The sequence below is a fragment of the Megalopta genalis genome, unplaced genomic scaffold (genome assembly GCF_051020955.1).
Source record: "Megalopta genalis isolate 19385.01 unplaced genomic scaffold, iyMegGena1_principal scaffold0541, whole genome shotgun sequence".
NCBI classification, from domain to species: Eukaryota; Metazoa; Arthropoda; class Insecta; order Hymenoptera; family Halictidae; genus Megalopta; species Megalopta genalis.
The window spans coordinates 135255-145157 of NW_027476610.1; the positions used below are offsets into that span (position 1 = coordinate 135255).

At 47.5% G+C, this 9903-nt stretch overlaps 1 protein-coding gene across 1 annotated transcript; it reads left to right on the forward strand.

The window, feature by feature from the left end:
* Window positions 1-2069: 2069 nt before the first annotated feature.
* LOC143263389 (uncharacterized) lies at window positions 2070-6019 on the forward strand. The gene is made up of 2 exons (XM_076528401.1): window positions 2070-4498; window positions 4582-6019. Exons 1-2 carry the CDS (start codon window positions 2070-2072, stop codon window positions 6017-6019), a joined length of 3867 nt encoding a protein of 1288 aa, XP_076384516.1.
* The last annotated feature ends 3884 nt before the right edge of the window (window positions 6020-9903 follow it).

A 9903-nucleotide genomic window follows, 5' to 3' on the forward strand; every position in this document is an offset into this window, starting at 1 on the left:
CCCCGTCGTAAATTTGAGAATTTGACGGGTCTTGAGAAAGTTTAGTCCCAACCGTCGCGGGGACGATATCTCAGGCCCCAGGGGACCTCCCGTCCACGCAAGTACGCAACACCCCCCTCTCCTAGACAAGGCTCGTGTATGACGATACGAGAGGGTGGTGACGAAAAGCTTAGAGGACACTGATTGGAAAATCGCAATCTTCGAGAAAAACCAATCAGTGCGTCCCGGCGTGGAGGTGGAGGTTCCTTCAGGGATCTCAAACGGGGGTGACCAATATAAAATAACGCGACCAGTCGGGGCGCGGACAGTAAAACGCAGAAAAACCAGTCGGTGTCAAACAGTCAGAAGTCACAGTCGAAAATACTTACACGCGCTCTCTTTCTCGCCCGAGCTCTAGCTCTAACATACAGTACAATCGGACACTCTCTCGAGTTCACGAGGCATTTCGTAGAATCCTCATCCGCGGCATTACTTCGCTAACGAGCGAACGCAATCGCGGGTCGAAAAAGCTCGACTCGCTTCGCACACATTTTCCGCGACACATTCGAGTCCCTCGAGTCGGATAAGTGCGAAACATTTTTGGTCCTTCGAGCCGGATTCGCGATCTACGGAAATATAATTCGGGTGTGAAAACCCAGAGTGCAGCCGATTCCGTTACAATGGCAACGACTAGTGCACTCTCGAGCGGAATGGACAAGGGCGAAACCTACGTCCATTCCTTGAAGACGAAGCGCCGAACATTCAAGGCGCAATTGACATTGTTCTCTAAATACGTCGAGTCATACGCAGACTCCGTTATTGAGCGTGTCAAACTACGGGAACGCACACAACGCATTCGACAACAGTTTGACGATTTCAACAAAATCCAGGATGAGTTGTGTCTCCTAGAAGACTTCGACACGGCCGAAGAAGAACGAGCAACGTTGACTGATACTTATGATCACGCCATCGCCATCGCAGTCACCACGTCGGAACGGGTCGACCAGACTCACGCGCAGTCTTTTCATCCCGCAACGCGAGACTCACCTACTCCGTCTGCGTTGTCGATGGGATTATCCGTGAAGCTACCGCGGATCGACCTTCCGAAATTCGACGGCCGGCTGGAGAAATGGGTCACGTTCAAGGACGCATTCACGACGATGATCCACACGCACGCTGGGTTAAGTAATATTCAAAAACTCAACTACTTGCGCCTCTCGCTCACCGGCAGGGCGGCGACGACGATCGAGGCCTTCACCGTCAGTGAAGACAACTACGAACCCGCTTGGAATCATATGATCGAGACATATGAGAACAAGCGAGCCCTCATTCTTCGTCACGCGGCGCTTCTTCGCGACACCCCGACCATGCCGAACAAGACTTCCGAATCCATACGGGATCTTACCAATTACATGCAACTACATGTACGGTCGTTGCAAGCTCTCGGTCGGACGTGGGAACAAATCGCGAGCGACTTACTCGCTAGCATTGCCATGTCGCGCATGGGGCAAGATATACGAAGGACGTGGGAACGCACCCTGACGACTACGGAGATGCCCAAAATTGAGGACATCTTCAAATTTTTGAACCTTTCCGCGCATCAGTACAGGGACTGTGAAACGCCTTCAACCTCGACTCCCACGGTCCAACAAGTCCAAGCCGAGACCGCACGAGGCGTTCGGAAGCCGGGTTCCTTCCGGACGAAAGAGAGGAGACAATATCCCACGCAGTCCTCGAATAGAGCAAGCGGACAAGCCTTCGTAACTGCTAAGGGTAATAATTGTGCAATCTGCAACACAGCAGAGCATTCCGTCTTTCAATGCAAGACGTTCCTTGAGATGCCAGTCAGGAAACGGATCGAGACGGCAACCAGTTTGTACTTGTGCTTGAATTGTTTGCGTTTCGACCACCGTGCTAAGGACTGCAACGCCGGGAATTGCAGAACATGCGGAAAACGGCACAACACCAAGCTACACGAAGATCCGCCGAAATCCACGGACAGACCCGAATGACCACGACGGAAACGACGAAGGAAGCAGCCGAGGAAAGGGATTCGCGTTCGAGCCACCGAGGGACCGACCAATGGGTTGATGACCACGGCGATCGTCGAGGTCGCAGGTCGCGATCAACCCTCAATCCCGTGTCGAGCATTGGTCGATACCTGCGCTAACGCGAACTTCATCACGGAGGAGTTCGTCGCGAAACTCCAGCTTCCCGTCACAAAATCGGCCGCAACCATCGAGACGCTGAACGCCATGCGAACGGTCACAAGCAAGATTGTGAAAACCACCATCAAATCCCGTCTTTCGAACTACAAGCGGGATTTGACATTTTTCACAATCCCACGCATTGCGGGGTTCGTACCGGAGGAGCCGATTGACCGTGATCAACTTAGCATCCCAGCTAACATTCCACTAGCTGATCCACACTTCTACCGTCCAGCGCCCGTAGACATGCTGATCGGAAGCGGTCCTGCCCTCGCATCACTCAGCATAGGGCAAATCAACTTGTCTGCACGTGGCAACCTGGATCTCGTCCTCCAGAAAACCCAACTGGGATGGATCATCGGGGGGAGCGCACCGGCAAGGAAACCTCAAACGACGCGAAAAACCTTCCTGACGAAGTTGAGTTTCGACCTCAGAAGATTTTGGAAATTGGAAGAGGGACCATCCGAACGGCACCTCTCGTCCGAGGAGAAACGATGCGAGGATCACTTCACCCAACATCTTCAGCGAAACGAAACAGGTCGGTACGTCGTCGCTCTGCCCTTCAACGGAAGGGAATCAATGCTCGGTGAATCACGGTCTCGCGCTTTCAATCGATTTTTGGCGTTGGAGAGGAAATTCTCGCGCGATCCTGCTTTGAAGACGGAGAATTCAACCGTCATCAATGAATACCTGGCGCTCGGACATTTGACTCAGGTAGGAAGCGATGAACCCCAGTCACCGGGTTTCTACCTGCCGCACCATGCGGTCGTAAAGTCGTCGAGCGCGACCACAAAGGTCCGTGTTGTGTTCGACGGCTCCTCCAAATCGAGTTGCGGCCTATCACTGAACGACGCGCTGATGATAGGACCCACGATACAGGACGACATGTGGCTGCTACTACTGCGATTTCGCATGCACGTGTATGCGCTGACTGGCGACATCGAGAAGATGTATCGCCAGTTCCTCGTTCGGCCAGAGGATCGCAAGTATCAACGGATCCTGTGGAGAAACGCAAACCACGAGGTCACTACGTATGAGCTGAATACGGTCACGTTCGGGCTCTCCGCGGCTCCATTTCTAGCAATTCGGTGCATACACCAGCTAGCGAACGACGAAGAGTCCCAATTTCCAGCAGCTTCAAGGACGTTGAAGAGGGACTTGTACGTCGACGATTTGCTGACTGGTGCCGATACATTGGAGGAAGCCCAGACCGTACGCAATCAGGTCATCAACTTGTTGGCGAAGGGAGGACTCAACATACGTCAATGGAGGTCAAACGAACCCAGGCTTTTGACCGACCTCTCAGCTCAACAAGTACATCCAAAGGTCTTCGGTGACGCGACCACCGTCAAGACCCTCGGTGTGGTATGGGATGCAACAGGAGACATCATCAGATTCACCGTGAATCACAACGTTACCACACGGGTAACGAAACGGTCCATCCTGTCATCGGTAGCAAAGATCTTCGATCCACTGGGACTCCTCGGACCGGTTACTATCCTCGCGAAGCTCATGATCCAGCAGTTGTGGCAACTGAAGGTCGATTGGGACGAATCCCTTCCAGTTGGCATACACACTGAATGGTCAACCTTCGCAGAGGATTTAGTTCACCTCAACCACTTGTCATTCCAGAGAAACGTCACCCAATCGGGTAATCGCAAGATCGAGCTTCACGGATTTTGTGATGCCAGCGAGCGAGCGTATGGAGCATGTATCTACGATCGATCCATCAGCACCAGCGGCAGGATACGGGTACATCTTCTCTGCGCAAAGTCTCGAGTGGCACCACTGAAGACCGTTCCGCTCGCACGACTGGAGCTTTGCGGGGCTTCCCTGCTGGCTACTTTGACGACCTCGGTTCAAGGGGCACTCGGCACCGATCCCGCAGCCATCACCTTCTGGACCGATTCCACCATTGTTTTGAATTGGCTCCACAAGGAACCAAGCGGTCTCAAAACATTCGTTGCGAATCGCGTAGCGGATGTTCAGGGTAAAACCGACATAAACGCGTGGCGACACGTACGTTCCCACAACAACCCGGCGGATCTGCTATCCCGGGGACAAGCACCAGCGCAGTTCATCAAGAACCAACACTGGCGCCACGGACCCACCTGGCTTTCAACACACAAGTCAACGTGGCCCGAAACAATATTCGAGATCTGGGAGGATGTACCGGAGAGAAAACGACTCACTTGTTTCACCGCGACCATAAAGCGCAGTTCATCAAGAACCAACACTGGCGCCACGGACCCACCTGGCTTTCAACACACAAGTCAACGTGGCCCGAAACAATATTCGAGATCTGGGAGGATGTACCGGAGAGAAAACGACTCACTTGTTTCACCGCGACCATAAACAGTGAGGAAATTTTGAACCGATTCTCCTGTCTTTCTAGGTTAAAACATGTCACCGCGTATTGCCTACGGTTCAAGAATCCACGAGCATTCAGAGGACCTCTCACCATCGAAGAGATCCAATCGGCCACCGTCCGCATCCTACAACTGGCACAGGCAACAGCGTTTGCATTGGATCTTCGTTCATTGAGATCCGGCACCGAGCTCCACAAAAAGAGCAAGCTCCTTCCGCTGAATCCGTTCATCGACCACCAAGGACTGCTACGCGTCGGAGGCCGTCTCGTAAATTCGACGCTGTCTTACAATCAGCGCCATCCGGTCCTCTTGCCGAAGAGTCATCATGTGACCGAACTTATCATCCGCCAGGCCCACCTCGAGAACCACCACGCAGGGATGACGACTACCCTGTACGCCGTCCGGCAGGCCTATTGGCCCATCGACGGCAGAAACGCAACGCGGAAGATCGTGAGGCGGTGCGTCAAGTGCTTCCGTATGGACCCACCTGCCACAGCCTGCAGCATGGGAAACCTACCTGCCGCACGAGTAACCGAGCACCGCCCGTTTTCCAATTGCGGCGTGGACTATTGTGGTCCCTTTCATATAAAAGAGCGACGACATCGCAATCGCACTCGACTCAAGGTGTTCGTTGCTGTCTTCATTTGTTTCTCAACGAAGGCAGTACACCTTGAAGTCGTAAGCGACATGACCACAGAAGCATTCATCGGGGCTTTGCGACGATTCATCTCGCGGAGGGGGATCTGCAAAAACATCTATTCCGACAACGGCACCAATTTCGTTGGTGCGAACAACATGTTGTCCGAGATGCACGAGATCTTGCGCAATGGGGAGAACAAAATCCGCCACTTCCTAACGGAGAAGCAAATCTCGTGGCATTTCATCCCGGCGCTGTCTCCGAATTTTGGCGGCCTTTGGGAAGCCGCCGTCAAATGCTTCAAACACCACGTGAAGCGCGTGGTAGGAGAAGAACTATTCTCATTTGAGCAGTTCAACACTTTCGTGATAGAGGTCGAAGCCATCCTCAATTCCAGACCCTTGACTCCTCTATCTTCCGACCCGAACGATCCCATCGCACTCACTCCTGGCCACTTCTTGATTGGTGATTCCTTGACGAGTTTTCCTGATATTGATTTCAGAAAAACTCCCAGCAACCGACTGTCCAATTGGCAACACATACAAAAGGTCAAACAAGACTTTTGGGCCCGCTGGTACAAGGAATACATCAATCAACTGAACGTTCGCCAAAGGTGGACCAAGGGGTCGCCCAACATCACCAAGGGCACCATCGTCGTCCTGAAGGAGGATAATCTCCCACCACTGCAGTGGCGTCTCGGCTGTGTGATACAACTCCATCCAGGACAGGACGACTTCGTCAGGGTCGTGACCGTGCGGACTTCCCAAGGAGTCTACAAGCGGAACGTGCGACAACTGGCACCTCTGCCCATCGAGCACAGTGTTTAGAGACATTTTTAAACATACCGCAAGCAACCCAGGACATCGCGATCGAATTAGCTAATAAGTACGCTGATTGTGTATTGACCGATTCGGTCGCTCAACGGGGGGAGCATGTTCCGTTCCAGAAGACCTCCCGCAGGCCGCTTTCGCGAAGGTTTATGGCGTGGACCAGCGAGGATCATAAAGAGACGGAAACCTTTTTTCCATCTGCAGAACATCGGTGCAGGGTCTTCCGTTTCTTTAATGACCGCGACGCGTCGTAGGTACGAAAGGCCCGAAAAAACAACCCCGTCGTAAATTTGAGAATTTGACGGGTCTTGAGAAAGTTTAGTCCCAACCGTCGCGGGGACGATATCTCAGGCCCCAGGGGACCTCCCGACCACGCAACTACGCAACACCCCCCTCTCCTAGACAAGGCTCGTGAAGGACGATACGAGAGGGTGGTGACGAAAAGCTTAGAGGACACTGATTGGAAAATCGCAATCTTCGAGAAAAACCAATCAGGGCGTCCCGGCGTGGAGGTGGAGGTTCCTTCAGGGATCTCAAACGGGGGTGACCAATATAAAATAACGCGACCAGTCGGGGCGCGGACAGTAAAACGCAGAAAAACCAATCAGTGTCAAACAGTCAGAAGTCACAGTCGAAAACACTTACACGCGCTCTCTTTCTCGCCCGAGCTCTAGCTCTAACATACAGTACAATCGGACACTCTCTCGAGTTCACGAGGCATTTCGTAGAATCCTCATCAGCGGCATTACTTCGCTAACGAGGGAACGCAATCGCGGGTCGAAAAAGCTCGACTCGCTTCGCACACATTTTCCGCGACACATTCGAGTCCCTCGAGTCGGATAAGTGCGAAACACTTATATCGCAAGTATCTGAATCTAAATCATTTGTTTACGCATGGATTTGAAGCTAAGCCTTCTACTTCATATCGATTTGAAGATAAATGATATGTATCGCATGGATTTTGAAGCTAACTCGTTTGATTCGTCAGCATTTGAAGCTATATCACTTATCTCCCAATTGTTTGAAGCTAAATCATTTGTTTCGCATGAACTTGAATCTAAACCTTCTACATCGCATTGATTTGAAGCTAAATCATGTGATGCGCTTGGATTTGAAGCAAACTCGTTTGCTTCGTTTGCATTTGGAGAAATATCACTTATATCTCAATTGTTTGAAGCTAAATCATTTGTTTCGCATGCATTTGAAGCTAAACCTTCTGCACAGGCATTGATTTGAAGCTAAATCATGTGTTTTGCATGGATTTGATGCTAACTCGTTAGTTTCGACGGAATTTGAAGCTATATCAATTATATCGCAAGTATCTGCTCCTAAATCATTTGTTTCGCATGGATTTGAAGCTAAGCCTTCTACTTCGAATCGATTTCAAGCTAAATGATTTGTATTCGCATGGATTTTGAAGCTAACTAGTTTGATTCGTCTGCATATGAAGCTGTATCACTTATATCGCAAAGTATCTGAAGCTAAATCAATTGTTTAGCATGGATTTGAAGCTAAGCCTTCTACTTCGCACTGATTTGGAGCTAGATCACGTGTTTCGCTTGGATGTGAAGCTAACTCGTTTGTTTCGTCTGCATTTGAAGCTATATCATTTATATCGCAAGTATCTGAACCTAAATCATTTGTTTCGCATGGATTGGAAGCTAAGCCTTCTGCTTCGTATCGATTTGATTTTAAATGATATGAATCGCATGGATTTTGAAGCTAACTCGTTTGATTCGTCAGCATTTGAAGCTATATCACTTATATCCCAATTGTTTGAAGCTAAATCATTCGTTTCGCATGGATTTGAATCTAAACCTTCTACATCGCATTGATTTGAAGCTAAATCATTTGTTTCGCATGGATTTATATCTAAATCTTCTACATCGCATTCATTTGAAGCTAAATCATGTGATTCGCTTGGATATGAAGCGAAATCGTTTGTTTCGTCTGCATTTGAAGCTATATCACGTACAGCTCAAGTGTTTGAAGCTAAATCATTTATTTCGCATGTATTTGAAGATAAACCTTCTACATCGCATTGATTTGCAGCTCAATCACTTGCTTCGCATGTATTTGAGGCTATCACGTTTGTTTCTCCTGCATTTGAATCTATATCACTTATATCGCAAGTATCTGAACCTAAATCATTTGTTTCGCATTCATTTGAAGCTAAACCTTCTGCACAGGCATTGATTTGGAGCTAAATCATGTGTTTTGCATGGATTTGCTGCTAACTCGTTAGTTTCGACGGCATTTGAAGCTATAAAACTTATATCGCAAATATCTGAATCTAAATCATTTGTTTCGCATGGATTTGAAGCTAAGCCTTCTACTTCGTTTCGATTTGAAGTTAAATGATATGTATCGCATGGATTTTGAAGCTAACTCGTTTGATTCGTCAGCATTTGAAGCTATATCACTTATATCCCAATTGTTTGAAGCTAAATCATTTGTTTCGCATGGATTTGAATCTAAATCTTCTACATCGCATTGATTTGAAGCTAAATCATGTGTTTTGCATGGATTTGAAGCTAACTCGTTTGTTTCGGCTGCATTTGAAGCTATATCACTTATATCTCAATTGTTTGAAGCTAAATCATTTGTTTCGCATGGATTTGTAACTAAATCATGTGATTTGCTTGGATTTGAAGCTAACTCGTTTGTTTCGTCTGCATTTGAAGAAATACCACTTATATCTCAAGTGTTTGAAGCTAAACCATTTGTTTCGCATGGATTTGAAGCTAAGCCTTCTACTTTGTATCGATTTGAAGCTAAATGAAATGTGTCGCATGGATATGATCTATCTCGTTTGATTCGTCTGCATTTAAAGCTATATCACTTATATCCCAAGTGTTTGAAGCTAAATCATTTGTTTCGCATGGATTTGAAGCTAAACCTTCTACATCGCATTGATTTGAAGCTAAATCATGTGATTTGCTTGGATTTGAAGCTAACTCGTTTGTTTCGTCTGCATTTGAAGAAATATCACTTAAGTCTCAAGTGTTTGAAGCTGAATCATTTGTTTCGCATGGATTTGAAGCTAAGCCTTATACTTCGTATCGATATGAAGCTAAATGAAATGTATCGCATGGATTTGAAGCTAACACGTTTGATTCGTCTGCATTTGAAGCTGTATCACTTATATCCCAAGTGATTGAAGCTAAATCTTTTGTTTCGCATGGATTTGCAGCTAAACCATCTACATCGCATTGATTTGCAGCTAAATCATTTGTCTCGCATGGATTAGAAGCTAACTCGTTTGATTCGTTTGCATTTAAAGCTATATCACTTATAACCCAATTGTTAGAAGCTAAATCATTTATTTCGCACGGATTTGTAGCTAAGCCTTCTACTTCGTATCGATTTGAAGTTAAATGATATGTATCGCATGGATTTTGAAGCTAACTCGTTTGATTCGTCAGCATTTGAAGCTATATCACTTATATCCCAATTGTTTGATGCTAAATCGTTTGTTTCGCATGGATTTGAAGCTAAACCTTCTACTTCGCATTGATTTGAAGCTAAATTATGTGTTTCGGTTGAATTTGAACCTAATTCGTTTGTTTCGCATGCAGTTGAAGCTAAATCATGTATAAAACAAGTATTTGATTCCATACTATACGTTTCGCATGGATTTGAAACCTAGCCTTCTACTTCGCATTGATTTGAAGATAAATCATGTGTTTCGAATGGATTTGATGCTAATCCTTCTACTTCGTATTGAGTTGTAGCTAAACCATTTGTTTCGCATCGATCCTAAAATCAGGTTTCTACTTCGCATTGATTAGAAGCAAAATCATGAGTTTCGAACTGATTTGAAGCTAACTCGTTTGTTTAGAATGCAGTTGAAGCTAAATCATGTATATCACATGTATTTG

Coding starts and splice junctions, on each gene's coding strand:
- LOC143263389 (XM_076528401.1), top strand. CDS start 2,070: ATGACCACGGCGATCGTCGAGGTCGCAGGTCGCGATCAACCCTCAATC. Junction 4,499..4,581: donor TATTCGAGATCTGGGAGGAT/GTACCGGAGAGA, acceptor CTGTCTTTCTAG/GTTAAAACATGTCACCGCGT.